This window comes from Rattus norvegicus, chromosome 4 (assembly GCF_021556685.1).
Source record: "Rattus norvegicus strain SHRSP/BbbUtx chromosome 4, alternate assembly SHRSP_T2T, whole genome shotgun sequence".
NCBI classification, from domain to species: Eukaryota; Metazoa; Chordata; class Mammalia; order Rodentia; family Muridae; genus Rattus; species Rattus norvegicus.
This window is the reverse complement of record NC_141537.1, coordinates 183,385,812-183,404,862: the sequence shown is the minus strand read 5'-3', so window position 1 is coordinate 183,404,862 and position 19,051 is coordinate 183,385,812. Positions and strand designations below refer to the sequence as shown.

Below are 19,051 nucleotides of genomic sequence, written 5' to 3'. Positions count from 1 at the left end.
TCGCGCACGCACACACATACATACACATACACACACTCCTCTCTCTCTCTCTCTCTCTCACTTTCTCTCTCACGCACATATACTCTCTCTCTCTCACACACACACATACACACACTCCTCTCTCTCTCACTCTCTCTCACACACACACACTCTCTCTCTTGCACATACACACTCCTCTCTCTCACACACACATACACACAAACACACACATGTACACACTCTCTCTCTCACACACACACTTTCTCTCTCTCACACATATACTCTCTCTCACACACACACACGCACACACACACTCCTCTCTCTCTCTCTGTCACACACACACACTCCTCTCTCTGTCACACACACACACACACACTTTCTCTTGCGCGCACACACACACACATACATACACACACTCTCTCTCTCACTCCTCTCTCTCTCACTCTCTCACACATATTCTCTCTTGCACACACACACTCCTTTCTTTCTCTCTCTCTCTCACACACACACACTCCTTTCTCTCTCTCTTACACACACCACACACACTCACACACATACTTCTCTCTCTTTCATACACACACACACTTCTCTCTCTTTCACACACACACACACACACACACTAATAATTAAAAGGTTGCCATGCACATTGAATATAAATCCAAATAAACAGATTAGCCAAAAGAAAAGAAAAATGTTCCAAACCTATCGTCCATCCCAGAGAGACTGCTATTTACATCTCTCTCTGCTGTTTTGTGCATAGAGTAAAAACCCTTTGATCTAATCGTGGTGATGAGTACTTGACATCTGTCTCTTACCTGGTCTTTGCTACCGTGCTGTCCTCCCATTTCTGGTCGGTATTCTGTTGGCTAGCTGTACATCTGTGGGTTGTGCCAGGGAATCTGGCCTCCCACTCTGTGCATATGTGCTAGTAATACGTGTTATTTTCTTGGACATATTCACTTGAATATCCTCCCGTCTACTAAATCTATCCTTATGTAACTGTTTTAAATGACTTTTTTAGTGTTCATTCATTACAAACCATATTGTATCGTAATTTGCATACTGTAATTTAAGCTCTGAGTTGATATTTTTGGACTCTTTTCCATTTAAACAATATTTTTAAAGATTTTTAAAAAAAATGTGTGTGTGTCTGAATTCCTATGCACACATTTGTGTGCGTTCTCAAGGAGGCCTGAGGAGGGCACAGGCTCTCCTGGAGCTGCGGTTACAGGAGGTTCTGAGCTTTCGGTTGTGGGTTCTAGGAACTGAACTCCCTTCCTCCAGCAGAACAGCAGGACTGAGCTCTCTCCAGCCGTCTTCCATCTTTTTTTGGACTGTCCTAAGTTGTTTATTGGATATGAATTTTACAAATATTATGTGTATCAGCAGAGACGGTGGAGCTGGAGAGTATTGTGCCTTCTCCAGGCTACACTGCGAGATCCACCAATAGTGTGGTGGAACCTGTGGCCCTTTCCAAGGCCACGGCTCTTGCGGCCAGCGGATGTTAGCCCACGCATCTCCCTGTGCTTGTGGACTGTCCACTGGGTGTCAGGACTTCTTCTGATAGCTTTATGGAATGGATCAATAAGGATAACTTTAAACTTTATATGTGGAATCTTCCCCAAGCAGGAGAAAGGCTTCTTCCTTTCCTCTGGTGGCAGCCATCGGGTGAGCCAAGACGAGTGCATACAGATACACCCGGGAGCTGTGGAGGAAGAAGCAGTCCGACGTGATGCCATCTTAACAACCTTAAATAGTTGCCTGGCGAATGCTCTCGAAGAAATCCTTGCTCAGAGCACCTTGTTCTACATGAGATACTTCTCCTTAAGGGACTGTTCCATAGCAACCCATGTGTTGATAAGGAAATTCCCACCTTGCTTTGCAGGAGTCTGGATCAGGACTGTGCAGGACAGTGCTTCCCCCCGACGGCTTCTCCCTTCTTCCTGTTGCTCAGTTTGTTTCTGGGGACCTGTGCCATGCTGGTGAAGGAGACGGGCGTCACCGTGTTTGGAGTGTGCTTGGTTTATGATCTCTTCTCCCCCTCCCACAAGCAGGACAAGTTGTAAGTCATTTCCAACGTTTGCCGTCACATTAGTTACAGCAAATTAACTTGAAGGAGGGAGGGTTCACTTTGGCTCATGGTTTCTGAGAGTGTCACATCCGGGATGGAAAGTAGCTGCGCCAACTGCCAGTCTGCACTTTGTGTGAGTTGTGTGCTGCTGAGGGAATCTTGGTTCACAAAGAACATTATGAATGGTAGGTATAACAGTTTTGAGTTTCCAAGCTCGGATGGCTGTCACCCATGAGTGAGCTCTGTGAACTTGAAGCCTGCCTGCTTGCTCCAGTCCTCTGATCTAAGGGCATTAGAGATTGGCTGGAGTCAGTCTTGACCATCCGTGTACACTCACTCACAAGTCATGTAAGTTTCCAGTTAAAGAGACGGCTTATTGAGTGCCCCATTTTCCTCTGAAGCTCTAAAGGTGCACTTGTTTTGCTGTGTGGATTGTGATGCCAAGACTGATTAGGGAATATCAGAAGTTTGAGCGTGTAGAATTTCCTTCCCCAATCAAACCCATAGTTCTTTATAGTTTTACATGTAGTCATTAAGAAAAGCAATGACAACTGCTGGTAACAGCTGTGGATCCGAGGGAGAACTTGTGCCCTGCTGGTAGAAATGCAAATTAATCTAGACATGTGGAAATCAGTATGGAAGTTACTCAAAAAACTGAAGATGGGTCTATCATATGACCAAGCTATAGTGTTTCTGGATATTTACCTGAAAGACTCCCAAGTCAACATCCCACAGAGGTGTGCACATAAATCTTTATTGTAGCACTAGTTACAACAGCTAGATATGGAGTCAACTTGGGCATCTATCAGCAGAGGACTCTATAAAGTTATATTTATAAGCGATGGAATTCAGTCATAAAAAGGAAAGAAATGATACAATCTGTAGGAAAGTTGATATATCTGAAGATCATGGTAAACTAAGTCAGAAAGACAATTATCACATTTTTTTCTTCTCATTTGTGGGTTATATTGTTGTATATATGTGTGTGCATGCACATAAGATGCTAAAGGGAGACTGTCCTGGGAATGAAGGGGTGAAAATGGAGAGGAAAGGGAAGGTTAGAGGGTTTGGAGGAATAGGGTTAAAATACATCATACACTTACATGAAAATATCCTCATGAAACCTTGCAGCATGTGCAGTGAATACGTGTCAGTAAAAATAAACCGAAAAGGAAAACCTGGTTATGCCTTTGAAACCAGACAGTTATAATAGCAGAAATGGGGGCTTGGAGATTTGAGACAACATGCTTTCAGGGATCTTGGCTAGGAAGATAAGGATGGCTGCTTCCTGTTGCAGCCTTGACCTTTTGTCTGACTTGTTGTTTCCTCAATTCTGTGAATGATTTAGGAGCAATGGGGCCATATGTCAGCACAGCCCGAGGCAGCCAGGGAGCCCCCAGCCCTCCTCTCAGCAAGCCCACCCCCACCGTGAGAGCAGAAAGCAGCGCTTCCCACACAGAGACACCTGGGGAGGCTGCCATTCGCCATTGCCACCAGAGCCCAAGAGCAGTGGATTCCCTGTGTCCCCGAGAGCACTGTGGTCACTGATGAGGTATGAGTCTGGCTTCTCCACCATATTCCTTTCTTAGGTCATGCACTGCCCGGTGCTACAGCCCGTAGAGTCTGTCTGCTGAGCTAAAGTATTGAATCAGCCCTTTGGGATGACCTTTCTTCCCTCAAGGGTCTTGGCTATGGGTTGGGGACTTTCAAGGTGGGCTTGGAAGTTTGTCTGTATTGACTGAATAGCTTGAGGGTGGAAACTTGCTCCGTGTTGCTGACAGTTGATCCCAAGTTCTTAATGTAGTTGATAGTTAATTAAATGTTTGTGAGATAAACAAATGAGTGGGCCATAAGAATGGATTGGAATCAACCATGGAAAAATTTTCAGAACTGGAAATGACATAGTAGGGAGAAAAGATGTTAAATAGAAGAATATTAGGCCTTTTCTTCATTTTTATTTTCAATTTTGTGTGTGAGGTGCGGGCCCACATTGTGCGCAGGTGAACTATATAGAGAAATGAAAGATACTAGAACAAGATACATAAAGGCAAGAACCCCTGTGGATGGCGTGCTCATATCCTCTGACTGACTTTCCAAAGAGGGCATGTGATTTATTGTGTTCCCATCACAGGTGATGCCAAGCTGTGGCATGCATGACATCACTGCCCATGGAGTAACCAATGCCAGTCACTCTGCAGTTCCTATAAACAGATAAAACAGACACTTGGTGTCTCACAAGCCAACTTCACTGGGTAGTCTAAGTAGGAAACACCCAGAGTTGATACTTAACACTTTCTTCATGCAATTTGTTTAAGTTTATATAACTTGATCTTTAATGACAGCTGGCTTTAAAACAACAGTCAACAACTATTCTGATTCACCGTTAGCTCGTGAACACCAAAGAAGCAGGTTCATTGTAGAACTGAAACAAACTTGTTTTGGTCATCCACTTGCTGTTTACTGGGTAGGGAGGAGAGATTTATACATCCTGCTGTTACTTCATGTCTATCAGTGTTTGTGGAGGGTCAATGACTAAAAAACACTGGGATTCTTAAAAGGTCATAAACTTTGCCTATGCTCTGAGTTAGCATGTATTGGTGGCAGGGCTGGAACTGGGCTACGTCACTCAGACCTGTGCTTTGCCACTTGTCAGGCTGCGAGTCCAGAGTCCTGGTGAGCAACTTAGTGCCACAGTGGAGGTTTCCACTTGGACCAGCTTATGTGATCCTGGCTCCTCCATGACTACTCTGGGTATGGATTCATGCAGTTATCCTTGGGTCCACACATGAGCACTGGGAGAGAGTTAGGCAACATGTTTCTGCAGACGACATTCTGCTTCTCCATCCAGACACCAGTGTTCTGGAAGGCTACATTCTTACCTGGTCAGTATGCTTCTACGCAAGGATCATTTTTTCCCTCCCAGGGAAGGAAGGCTGTGATGGATGTGGCATGCACTTGAGTCTAAATTTATCATTAAAATTGTTTCTGAAAGCTCTGCTTATTCTTTTGTCAGATGCAATGGGGGTAAAGCCACTGAGTTCAGAGAGGCGATGGCATGCTGCTTCTTAAGATCTCTGTCTCTGCAGGCAGAACATTCCATCACAGTTCCTTTGCTTACTTTCTGTTAGTGTAAAAGTAGCATGCTGGAATGTCTATCAGGACCAAAGGCGTTTGTACTGCACATCAAGAACTAGAGAATTGTCAACTTCTTCCACTGTGCAGCAGATCCCACATCCTAATTCTTGTCCTGTTAGCTTTAACTGTCAACTTGATACAGCCTAAAGTCAACCTAAGATGTAAGACTCAGCCGAGGGATTTCTTAGATCAGATTGGCCAGTAGCATATGTGTGGGTGGGGAAGGGGGATTGTTTTAATTATCAGTGTAGGAGGACCCGGCCCAGTGTGATTGGGACCATTGCCTACCACCTGGCCCAGGACTGAGCACAAGCCTTTGAGGAGCCTGTTCTCAGCAGAGTTCTACATGGTCTGCTTTAAGTTCTTGCCCCGACCTGAACTGTAAGCCAAACAAACGGTTTCTCCCGCCAAGTTGCTTTTGGTTAGAATGTTTTATTGCAGCAACAAAAGGACCCTCGCATAGTTCTGCATTGTGGATGCTGTGTCGTGATCGTGTGGGTCTCTGAACACCGGGGTGTAGAGTGAGTGGTGAGCCTGATTATGCAGCAGGAGGGAGAGTGTGTGGGAGTTTTCTGTTTCGGTTTAACTTCTAGTAAACCTCACAAAAGTTGAACCAAGACTTGTCACATAAAGTGTTGTCTTCAGAAGTTTCCTAATTCAGGGAAAAATACAATCCCAGGAGGAAAGCCTACTGCAAGGACAGATTTAGCAGCTTGTCTTTGTCTGTGATTGTCTTAGGGGTCAACAGAATATTGGGAGATGGAATACTGAGGGTCTACACCCTGGAATAAGACCACAGTTGAGTGGCACAACTATTTACTGAATCACTGTATATGAAATGCTTCCAATGTCAACAAACCTCCACTATCTTAAAGATATCAAACACGCACACACATGCATGCTTGCACACCTTCCCTTTCATGTTAGGAAGCTCAGAGAGTACTAAGTGAAATTGCATCTTTATTCTTCACATATATACTCGGTTGACTCCGTAGACCATAGTGTCCACAGTAGGCGCTATGCAAAATGGTTTCTTGTACACGTCCTCTGCACCCTCCCCTTTTCCGTGGCACGTCATTCTTCCACCATGACCCACCCTGCTCCTCTGTGCATGCCAGACATAATTTTTAGTGTGGAGAACATGAGAAATCAATGAGCATAATTGAAACTATATTAAAATATGTATTTTATGTGTGTGTGGTTGTATATGCCACTGAGTGTAGAGGTGAGAGGACAACTTGTGTGAGTCTGTTCTCTCCTTCCATGTGGGTCTTGTGGATTGAGCTCAAGTGGTCAGCAGTGGTGACAAAGGCCACCTCATTGGCCCTGAATCATTTACTATCGAACTGCTTTAAACCTGTTCACATCTAGGGTGCTGTCATTTGGGCCATTTGTATACCCTTCTCTAATCTTAGTCCTTCATGGCTTGCTGGCTTTTCTTTTTTACCTGGACTTTTTCTAGACCCTATACTCTTTGGTGATTGGGCCTCAGGAGAGCTGGTAAATTTTACAGTTGTGGAGAGGAGAAGTGAAGGCATTTGTCCTCTTATGGAAAAGGACGTGGTTTATTGGGAAGGTTGATTGAGTGCTGGTGTTTAGGACTGAAGGAAAAGCTGAAAGACTTATCTTTATTTACACTTTTGTGCTGTTGGAAAAAGAGTCTCCTTATATAGCAAAGACTGGCTTGAGACTCATGGCACAGCCCAGGCTGTCCTTGAACTTGAGAAGTCAGGTTACTCTGACCTAGACCTCCCATCTATTTGAAAGAATAAGTGGTTTCTCCCTTCTTTGGAGAAATGATTCTTGTAAACTTTTGAACAGATCAAGGGGTTCCTCTATCCTTGCTGGGGAGTGATCTGTTGTAAAAATGCCTTGAGGCTGAGAGTTCTTTTATGACAAGAGCCTGTTCTTAGTCTCTGGCTTAAGTGAAGGACTCTTATTTGGCTTCATATGCATGGTGATCTGTAGTTTTCTTGAGTGGACTAAGATACTCCTGACTCAGCACTCCCGAGTACTGAGATTATAGGCATGCACCCCATTCCCACCCAGCAAGACATTTGCTATAAAATAATTTTTAAAAATAAATTAAAATCTTATTTAAAAATACCCTGATGGTATCAGAGCTCATTTAGCATGAACTGTGTATTTGGAGACCGTGTGAAATTAAAGTTTTTAGTGACTTTAGAGTAATTTCTTTCAGAAAAGGAGTTTATCAGGAGAACCATTTTCTTCTGTAGATGGAGAAGATGAACACAGGTAGATTTTTTTCCCTCTTACTATTTCCCATCTGTGAATGGACAGTGGGTAGGAACAGCAAGCAGGGCCAGGATGTGGTGCAGCAGAAAGTGCCTGACATGTTCTCCCAGAGCTGGTTGACTTCCTCTTCTATCTTGGGCTGAGCCCAGTGCATGGTGAATGACTTCAACAGAGCCTTGGCTGGCCTCAGGAGCCTCAGCACTGAAAGCTTCTACAGCACACATCATACACTCAGGAGGCAACAACCCTTGAATTTATGGGAGCAGTTGATGCTTTCGGAGGGGCTGGCAGTCCCAGCATTCTGCTCTGCCTGATTGGTTTCTGCTTTTGGCAGTCTGTGTCCCCCATGAATTGCAGTCATAGGCTGATCTGGTCCTTCCCTTTTAAGCGTAGAGTCATCAAGCTAGGTGTCTGCTTCCAAGTGGAGACACGGGGACATATGTTGAAGCAGCCACCGGGTACAGGCATTTCTGGTTGGCACTCAAACCTGTCACCATCACAACAGGCTCTTGGAAGGGGTCTCGGGTTGTCTGCTTTTCTAGCTGCTCAACAGACACCATCTGGATATCCGGCGTCTGGCTTCTATGGTTTAGAACATGGTAGCTGTGCTTCAAGACCACCAACCCGCTCCCTCTCCTTTTGCTGAACTTGGAGAGAGATCTTAGGGTGTTGCTGGCTATTTGCCGCTCTTTCTTTGCTCTTTTAGTCAATTCTTTGTCATCTGGCTTATTTCCCCCTTTCTCTTTTGTAGCCATGGCATGGTTGTAATAAAAAGCAGTATTAGTTCATCATAATACTACAAATGCTCAGGGGATATATAAATGTTCCTTCATGAGATATTATTCTGTGCCAGGCCATGAATCACTGTGGCTTCAGACCTTGGGATTTTGAGCTTGTTGCTTTAACAGTTGCCTGGCATGTGTGTTGATCCATTATCGTGTGTTGCATAATACCAAATGTGGCCGAATCTTAAAGCTACACCCATCTTGAAAAGAACAGAAATCCTTCATACGTGTTGAAGATCAATTTATCTAATGGAAGGAAAACAGAATTGTGAAAGTGCAAATGATTTGAAAATTCACTTTCAACGGGGGTGGGAGGGGTAATCGATGGGACCATTATTTCATCTTGATCAATATCATGGGCACTACGGTAGTAGCTGTGGGTGGCCAGCATACTTGAGACGCGTGTGAATTACAGTTTGGAGATGTCGTCCTCAACAAAGCCTGTGTGGTAAGCAGTGGATTCTCAGAGCAGCGCGCTAGGTTCTGAGTGCCAGGTTTGCCGGGTGTGTGAATGGTTGGAATGACTTCAGCCCTGTTTCCTCCTGTGTACTTGCCCCTGGGGTCAGGGTATGAAACACATGAGTTAGCTCGACTCTAACTCCTCATTGTGATTTTTACAAGTGTTACAATCACACACACACAGACATGTAGACACACACACACACACACATGTTATATTAGGTAAAGACTGGTATGAGTATAGTGTTTGGAGCCCATTTCCATTTGTAATCATCACATTTTCCTTGCTGTGTTTATGAAGGGAATTTGGTTGTTTAGTCTTGGTTTGACTTATTTATAGTGCTTGGCAACTTCCTTTTCATGAGCTTACAATATGCTAGAAGGAAACAGAACGTGAAAGACAAACATTTCCATAGTCATGGTAGGAAGTCATCCCTGTTTAGCAGGAGAGTAGACAGTCTTTGGTTGCAGTCCATTGACTGATGGGAGTTGTCCTCCTTAGAGTTTCAAGCATTCTTGAAACTTTTTCACTTCCGAGCCTATCGACTTAAAAGTAAAAATGTAGCCAAGTCTAGTCTTGAATTCCTGATCCTCTTGCCTCAGTCTCCTGAGTTCTGGGGTCATAAGCATTATGATGTCCAGGTCAATTAAAATTTTTGATACATTTTGAGTTATGGCTGAATAAAATGTTCCACCAACAAACAAGCGATAATGGAAATGCAGTAACAAAGACTTGACGTGTAAGGATTTTTAAATAGACGACCCAACAACCTTAGGAAGATGTGTTTTATGATATGGATTTATAAATGCTTCATGTTCATATTGCTCAAACCACAGTCTTCAGTTTCTCTAAGCTGGGGATACAGACTGGTTTTGAAATCACCCCAAGCTGTTGACTTCACAGATTTGCTTTTAATGGTTTAGCCTACATAAGTATTGCTAAACTGTTTAAAGGAAGTATTGATTTTTATGGGATAACAGCAATTACTATAGCATAATTGAAGAAAATTGAAACAGCCAGCCAGAGTTCTATGGAAAGAAGGGCTAACGTTTGTGTTAACTGGTATTTTGGTTCTTGAGTGGTGTAGAGTGTGTTGTCGCCGAGAGTTAAACCTTCATAGTAGACTTTTTTTTTTTTTTAATACTTTGTATTTGGATGTTCCAACTGATGGAATGTAGCTTTCAAGTGAAAACCTTCAATGCATGAAGATGAAAACCTTTGATTGGGAAAGATGATCTTGCTTAGACAGGAGTGGGGTGGGGGGGTGGGGGGATGGGGAAGACTGGGGTTTCCCCAGTTAGCTGCCCCCTCCACTCTCCTGTGCAACCATGACTGGTCAGGTAAACCTTTCAGGACACCCACATAGGGTGCCTGTATCCAGACATTCACAAGTGATGGCAGTGGGTGGATCAGAACACAATGTCTGGAATGTGAACCCTCCTGACTGCCTTGCTTGGGTTGTTATAAAAGTCAGGAACAACTTGGGCAGGGAGGGGTGTTTGGATAGTGTTTTGTTTCACCTTTTGTTCTTGGAAGAACTAGTTATTTCCAGATCTTCCTGGAGCTGCAGATAAGAAAGGAGAAAGGAGAGGCAGTGTGTACCTCCCCCTGGCTTCCAACATGCAGTGTGTCTCTTGGGGCAGTTGCTGAACTCTCTGGATCTTGGTCTTACCTTTTTCCTTCACACCCACCCCTTATTCCTCTTTTTTCTTTCTCCCTTCCTTGTTATTTTTTCTTTTTCTCTTCCTCAGTTTTCCCTTCCCTTTTCTCTTCTCCTTCTTCCCCCCAACCCCTTTAACTTTTTTCTTGTGAGACGGAATCTCACTGTAGCCTAGGTCTTTTTTCCTATAGGTACCTGAGCAGTGCCATAAGAAGTATGAGACACCGCACCTGACTCCATACTAATTTTTAATTTACTTAATTAACTGTGCACACGTGCCCAACAGTCTACAGGTAGAGGGTAGAGGGCAGCTTATGGGAGTCTGCTCTCTCTCGACCATGTCTGTTCTGTGTTCTGTATTGATTTTTATTACATTGGAAGAATACAGGGAGGCTGGGCTGGGCTGTCTGGTTTGCTATCTCCTCTTGAATCTGCTTTCTTGGATCTCTCTGAAAGTCTCAGGGTCACTTTTCCTCTGCCTTTTAATTACCACCCCATATTCACTGTGATGCTGAAGCAGGAGACTGATCCAGGTTGCGTCCCATAGTGGCTCTCGGGAGCACTGGTACAGACCGCAAGGGAACATTTCTGCTATGTTTGCTTTGTCACCCCCCACCCCCATTTCCTTGTCTATTCTAGACTCCTATACCTCCTGAGTCAACGTATTGATGGAAAATGTCCACATGAAAAAGATGAACTTTTAAATATTAAATATACTGCTTTCAGCCCTCCTAGATGTCCTTAGACCATCTATCGGAAGACTGACTCACTGGAATAATGCACATTTATTTATTATACATGCATAGCTCAACTTAATGATCCTTAACTCATCTTAGGGATCATTTACTGGAAGGATTGTTTCTGGACACAGCGACCACCAAGTCAATGCACATACTCAATTGTTTTTGCCTTACTAGAACTTCTTGGTATCTCCCTTGATTATTTAAATTTATAGTTTTACTTTCCACTCCTTGGTATACTTATTCCCTATTTTTTTTATCTTGTGTGTATATGCATGGGGTGTACACCTTAGCGCTCACTCATGTGAGGTCAGACTACAGCTGTGGAAGATGGTGCTCTTCTTCCATCACGTGGGTTCTGGGAATTGAACTCAGATTCCCAGAACTAGCTCTAGGAGATCATGCAAATAAAGGGATGATTTCCCTGTCAGTGGGAAACACATGGATAGAATTAGAGAGTACACCAAAGAGGTCACCTTGCAACTCAGGAAGTCTGGGTCTAGCTGAGTATGTTATGATGACACAGAGAGCTGGGCTACGGTGTGGTCCCTCCAGGCCCAAAGCACAGTGTGGGCGATTCTGGACACAGTCAGTGGGAGTCTGCTAGAGGAAGCTGGCATGATGGTCAGGCACCTCGACCAATCTGGTGCATGCTGAGCAGCAGTGTGCTGTGTGGGCTTGTCGGAATTAGATTTCTCTGCGGGGAACCCTGGGCACAAGTCTTTCAGTTTTCAGAATTACCTAATGATAGCTCTAGAGTTTTTGAAACTGTGACTGGGTTTTGTGTAGCTGTGAAAGCTTAGTATTTTCTATTGAGGTTGTGTCAAATATATATATATATATATATATGTACACACATATGTATATATATACATATATATACATATATATACTATAATGTATGTTTTTATGTATTTTATTTATGTAAAAGAATCCTTTTTTGTTGAGATAAGGATTCTTAAACTCACTGTGTAGCCTAAGCTAGCACCAAAGTTGTAGTGATTCTCCTGCCTCAGTATCTGTAAAATATGCGTATTCATTCTTAGAGTTTTGTATTTTCACAGAATGTTCATATTTAAGAGAAGTTGGCAGGAACCTCAGGAGAGCAGGTTTTTTCCCCTGGCCCTCAGCGGTTAGTTTTAAAAGTCACCTGGTCACAACCAGATTCACCCAACAAGAAAGCCTTCATTGTGGAATTGCCTCTGGACATGTCTGTAAGGAGTTATCTTGATTTCTACTTTATTGTTGTAGAAAGACCCAGCTCGCTATGGGCTACACATTCCAGGGCAGGGAGCTCTGAACTGTATCAGACAGGAAAAAGCTAGATACAGCCAGTTAGCAGGCAGTGTGGGTGCATCCATTTCCCACCGCTTTTGACTGGAGATGTAGCTGCTCCTAGCCCCTGCCTACTCCTGTCCATTGCTTCAGTGATGGATCTGGATTGTAAGCCCAACATTCCCTTTCTTTCCCTATGTTGCTCTTTGTCAGAATATCGATCACAACAACAGGGGCAGGGGTGTCATTTGTCTCCACCTGCTCATTGAGTCAAGTCCTCTCAATTCATGACTGTTTCCCAAAGAGCGTGGGCACTAGAACCCGTGGGCTGCTAACCCCTTCCTGTTATTCATGCAGTACACTTAGCTTATCATTATGATTTCTGGTTTCTGCTTACAACCCTTATTTCTTCTTATGATCACTGTGTCTGGGCAGCTTTTATACTCTGGAGCAGATAATTACTTTCCTAAGTGGCAGAGAAAGCGGCAGATGTCTTTTTGCCTGGTTTGATTGATCAGAAGAAGCTCCATGGTCCAATATTGACTGGGTATGTTCCACGGTGAGGGAGGAAGTGCACCAGTGTCAAATGGCAGCTGCTACCTGCTAGGAGCTCTCTGTACCCAAGACTGATCTGACTGAGATCAGTGTCAGACTCTAGCTTTTAGAACTTGAGGCTGACGAAGTTGAATGTCACATAAGGAAACGGTATGCTGTCCCGAAGGGCCCCATGGATGTAGTTCCTCACAAAAGTCTCTCTAGAGTTTTCTTCCTGGCTCACATGTAGTGGTGGAGAGCCACAGCATGTATAGCAGTGTATGGAACCCAGAGTCACACAAAGTGGTTTAAATGAGATTTCTCATTTGGTAGCAATAAAAGTTATGTTGGCTGATTTCTAGAGTTCTTCGAGAGAATGACTGGTGATGATTACTGTAGATGGCATGGCTTACGTGAAGAGTTTAGCAGAAGCCCTTGGCGCTGCTCCTTATCTGAAGACGCCCAACTTCTTCCACAGTGGGAGTCAGCAGAGGTCAGATAACAGTCTTGGGGATTTTAATTTGTTATCCATTGTCTTTCTGTCATTGTAGGTAAAAAGAAAAAAAAAAAACAGTAGGGAATGTCTGTTACGTGGCTTGACCTCTGCACCAACCATCACCAAGGCCTTGGGGTATAGGTCTCCTCACCACTGTCCTCAAATGAAAGGCAGAGCCTCATGCCACTCTTCATGTGGTTACGCCATTTATAAGATCTATGCCTGGTTATTCTTACTTTGATAGATTAACAGATGATCAAGGTACTCACTGCTTCTGAATCTCAGACCTAATCTCTTGTGTGACTCCAGGATCCACGTCCCTAAGTGAGCTTGCCTTGGTTCCACTGTTGTTATATGTAAACCAGGAAGATCCTAGGGCCCAGAGTCTGACTTCACAGCAGTAAGAGCTGGAAACTGAATGGTCTTGCTTTCGAACCCATAGCTGTTTGCTTGCCTGTCCAGGCTTCTTCTGACTGTAGAATTTAGACCCCATGTAATGCTTATCTGCAAAGGTTTATGAATAACTTTTAGAGATGTCTACCATGGAGAAAGCAGATATTCTGTGGGTATTGATCTACTGCCAGCATTTGGTTGCTTTGGGCTAAACTGTGGCCCTCTGAGGGGCAGTCTTCTTTCCCTCATTGGGTGTCAGTGTGCCTGGCTCAAGGTGAGTGGGTGAGACTTAAGACCCTTCACCATAAAGCAAAGTATTGAGTGGGATGCATTGCATTATTGAAAGCTTCAGGACAGTGTGAGATGGCCATTCAGGGACAGACAAAGCCTGGCCTGTTCTTCCTTCTGAGCTTTATGCTAGCAGGTCATGTTGCCCTGCTGTGGAATCCCTCGGGAGTGACATTTTCTGGTGATGGGCCGTGGAGCCCAGTACAGTCTCCCTGGGGACCTGCAAGTCTTCCAAGTGTTCACAAACGGTGGTTCATGTCACTGTGCTGCACCATTTCTCTCTAAAGGAAGATGATGGAAATGAGAAAGGCTGCTGTTCTGTCTCTGAGAAACTGAAAATATTGAAATGATAAAAAACAGAATCGCAGACTTCTGCATTACTAATTCATCTTATTTTCTCCATTTTTTTTTCTTTTTCTAAGGAATGAGGTAGCAGAGGACAGAAAGGGTCTGCCTCACCAGTGCATTGTTCTCGGTCCCTTCACAGCTCCTTAGGGTGGGAACTAAGCGAGGTTTCTGTATGGGTTCTGGGACCACCTCCTCCTTGTCAGCAAAGCTTCACCCTCTGGTGCACACATGCGCATGTATATACACACATACACACAGAGTTTTAAGAACTTTTCACAAATGGAACTCATGAGATCCTCACATGACCCTTCTGGTGCTTTGATGATCTGAAGAGTACAGAGTCCATAATGGAGACCCAGGAAGTAAAGGATGCTCCATGAAGACAATCCTCCAACAGAGACTCTAGAGCAGGATCTCGCCTTTCTCTGCAAACACAGAGGCTGATTCTGCTGGGAAATTTTATAGCTTCCCAAAGCGTGCCTCATCGGTATAAGGAACTTTTGAGTGGATGTCATAGGCTGAATCTCTGCTCCCCTGACTCAGCGAACCTTCACTCTGGGGCTGAATGAAAACGTTTGTAATATGACTCGGTGTTTGAAACTCTTAGATATTTTTAGCCTTGAAGAAGCTAGCACTTATAATGGAAGCCAAACGCTGTCAGAAAGCAAGCTCAAAACAAAAACAAGAGCAACAAGAACAAGAACAAGCTCATTCAAAAGACCCACAAATTGTGGGACAGCCCTGGAGCCCCAAGGCAAGGCTCCCCTTCATTACAAAGAACTTGTGTCTCCTGGAAATGCTTCCTGTCATGACTTCTGTTCTGCAAAGCAAAGCAAGAAAACGAAAGTTCCACATTAGGAAGGCTACAGAGGAACTTAAAAACCAAGGTCCATACCCACCCTGTAACCGAGGCTTTGGGAAGTGCGGTGTATACGTTTGTGTGTATGGGGTTATTATCATATAGTGTATGCATGTGTATGCACGTGCCTGAGAGCACACCTGAACAGAGGCAGAAGTCAATGCTGGTGCCATTCTTCAAGAGACGTCACATTGCTTACCATATCTCTCACCAGTCTGGAACTCAGTTAGGCTCGGGTAGCTGGCTGGAGAGCCCCAGAGATCCTCCTGTCTCTGTCCCCTCAGCACTGGGACTATAAGTCTGCCACCATGCCTGGCTTTTATAGGTAGATTCTGTAAGGTCCCCATGCTTGCACCACAACTATTTCACCAACTGAACTGTTTCCCTGACAAAGGTGATATGTATGTTTTGAAAGTCTTCTCCTGGGTGTTTTCAGGGCTATGTAGATAGTTCTGTAGACCTGTTGGTGACAGCTTGTAGAACTGCCAGTGTAACCTGTGACCACCCGGCTTATATGCACAGACCACCCATCTGGGTGCTACAGTAGCTCAGAGGATATGCCAAGTGTCAGAAATACAGGAAGAAGGGTGGCCAGGGGCAAAGCAGAGGTTAGGGGTCATCCATGTGGGAATGCTTGCATCTCCTAGAGCCTGCTGGAAAGAATCAGAGCATGTAGCTATTCATGCTCTCTGAGAGAGACCAACACAGCAGGGTGTTCCATCGGAAATAAACAGTCTCTGTGGATATCATATTTGTGAAGGTTAACAGAAATATAGAAATTTACAGAGACAAAAACCACTATTTGCACTAGGAAAGGATTAGAGTTTGTGTGTTCGAGTGCATATGCTCATGTGTATGTAGTTTGTGCATTTTCATGGGTGTTCGTGTTAGTGTACATGTGTGCATATGGAGACCAGAGGTCAACTTCAGCTGTTTTTCCTCAGGAGCTGACATCTCGGTTTTGTTTTGAGACAGTCTCTCTCTAACCTGGGACTTGTCAAGAATGCTCGGAAGCTGTCAGTGAGCTCCAGGGATCCTCCTGTCTCTGCCTCCCCAGCTCTGGGATTACAAGCACAGAACAGCACGATTGGCTCTATAGGGGAACTGAACTCAGGTGTGAACAGCAAACACTTTAATGGCTGAGCCATCAGACTCAATTTAATGAATGACCTTTGAGGACTTATCAAGAGAGTGGATGCTACAGCATGGTGTTCAGGACACTTTCTATCCTAGAACACGAAGCACTGTGCTGTGAAAGGCGCAGAGGCTTGTGCATTCAGAGCAGAAGCAAGCCATTCTCCCAAGCAAGTGTTAGGTGTAAGTCTTCAAAGGAAAACAAGTAAGCAACTCCAGGGCATTAATGTGCTATGGAAACTGTCATGAGAAAGAAAAACAAAAGCCTCGGGTTGTCAAAACGAAGGGCGGAAAGTTCCCAGACAGAACGTACAGCAAGCAGAGCAGTGTTGAGCCGGTAAAGCGAGTGTTGAGCAGGTAAAGCGAGTGTACCATGCTGAGTGCAGGGAACTATTGATGACATAGCAACTGAGAGGGACAAGGAGAACTGGGAAGAGGCTCCATAGAAAGTCACACTCACCACGGGGCATAAAGCTATCAGGACCGCAAATTGTGTCAAGTTGCATCTAGAAGGAGGAGGAGGAGGGGCACACCCGGAAGATGGGAATTATTAGAATGATTGTGGGAGATGACATGTTGTATAGAGTAGCAGGGACTCAGCCACATGGTGTGGCCTCCCCATGCTGTAGGAATAACTGGCTCAGTTCTTGCTAAGCTTTGTGCTGAGGGGTTTGTGGCTTAATGCTTCAATACCTGTTCCACATGGATTCCGTAATTATCAACATGTTATGAATGGAGGCATGGAGCTAGGAAGCAGTAAGGGCCATGGTTAGGATAGGACTGATTCTTGTTCTACAGAGACTTTGTGTGAGTGTGTGTGCACATGCATATGTGTATTCACATGTGTGTGCATGAGCGCATAGATGTGTATACATGTGTGTACATGAGTGTGTACATGTATGTGTGCATGAGTACATATATGTGTGTATATGTGTGTTTGTGTGTGTATGCATGAGTGCATAGATGTGCATGTGTGTACATGTGTGTGCATGAGTACATATATGCGTGTATATGTTTGTTTGTGTTTGTGTGTGTGTGTGTGTGCACACACATGCACCCGTGGATGGCTTGTCTTCAGGCTCAACTTTCACCCTTGTGTCCCCGTTCCTGCACACTGTGAGAGTTTGCACCAGCCCAGTGGCTGCCCACTGAAATGTGCCTACATTCCTGATATCCTGGTTTCTTTTCTCATTTGCCTTGGTACCAACACCTTAGCCACTCAATTATCCTTCTCACCAAAAGACACTCCTTTAATCCTGCCCACTCCCATCTTGGCATGAGAAATAGACCCCAGAGGTGTACCTGGCAAGCCTGATAGGTAAGGGCTTTGCCACTGAGCCACAGCCCTACCCTGTGAATGCCTTTGCCTCAGCACCAACACAGTTCAGTTTCCCTTCCTTCTAAGGCACACTGCATCATGGCTAGTTCTTGCCATGTGATTACAGTCTGTAATATGTATACCACTTGCAGAAGTATTTTAACATCTTTAGTGTATCCCATAATGCCATGCTGTATAATTATTATATTCACTTGATTGACCCCAGGAAGGGAATATTCTGATCAAAAGATGTAATCACAAACCATATCCTGGTTTATGGAAATTGGAATAATGTTGCTCAAATGTTGGAACAAAGGAAAAGGAAGTAGCACAAGAAAATAATAGCCAAGGAAAATGATACAGTAAGAGAAAGAGTATTCTTAAACCGTATGGGATGTGAACATTTCAGAAGAGTTGGATCACTGTGTCAGAAATCTTTTACCCTGTAACAGAGGCTTTAACTAATTACAGTGACAACATGCTGTAGAGCAGGCTGTACCTCAGTGTGGATGTAGACCAGGCTGTACCTCAGTGTGGATGTAGACCAGGCTGTACCTCAGTGTGGATGTAGGGCAGGCTGTTCCTCAGTGTGGATGTAGAGCAGGCTGTACCTCAGTGTGGATGTAGAGCAGGCTATACCTCAGTGTGGATGTAGAGCAGGCTGTACCTCAGTGTGGATGTAGAGCAGGCTGTACCTCAGTGTGGATGTAGAGCAGGCTGTACCTCAGTGTGGATGTAGAGCAGGCTATACCTCAGTGTGGATGTAGGGGAGGCTGTACCTCAGTGTGGATGTAGAGCAGGCTGTACCTCAGTGTGGATGTAGAGCAGGCTGTTCCTCAGTGTGGATGTAGAGCAGGCTGTTCCTCAGTGTGTATGTAGAGCAGGCTGTACCTCAGTGTGTATGTAGAGCAGGCTGTACCTCAGTGTGTATGTAGGGCAGGCTGTACCTCAGTGTGTATGTAGGGCAGGCTGTACCTCAGTGTGGATGTAGAGCAGGCTGTTCCTCAGTGTGGATGTAAGGGAGGCTGTACCTCAGTGTGGAGGTAGATCAGGCTGTACCTCAGTGTGGATGTAGGGGAGGCTGTACCTCAGTATGGATGTAGAGCAGGCTGTACCTCAGTGTGGATGTAGAGCAGGCTGTACCTCAGTGTGGATGTAGGGGAGGCTGTACCTCAGTGTGGATGTAGAGCAGGCTGTACCTCAGTGTGGATGTAGAGCAGGCTATACCTCAGTGTGGAGGTAGAGCAGGCTGTTCCTCAGTGTGGATGTAGAGCAGGCTGTACCTCAGTGTGGAGGTAGAGCAGGCTGTACCTCAGTGTG

General features: G+C 44.6%; 1 protein-coding gene across 5 annotated transcripts in view; it reads left to right on the top strand.

Annotated features, from left to right (window-relative positions):
- Tmtc1 (transmembrane O-mannosyltransferase targeting cadherins 1) overlaps positions 1–19,051 on the top strand; it is a 209,708-nt gene that overhangs the window by 29,909 nt on the left and 160,748 nt on the right. For 4 of the 5 annotated variants that reach the window (XM_087658354.1, NM_001431791.1, XM_087658355.1 and 1 more), the window contains 2 exon segments: positions 1,865–2,041; positions 3,399–3,602. In XM_087658354.1, the coding sequence (XP_087514480.1) occupies positions 1,865–2,041; positions 3,399–3,602 (381 nt within the window). 5 annotated transcript variants of the gene reach the window in all.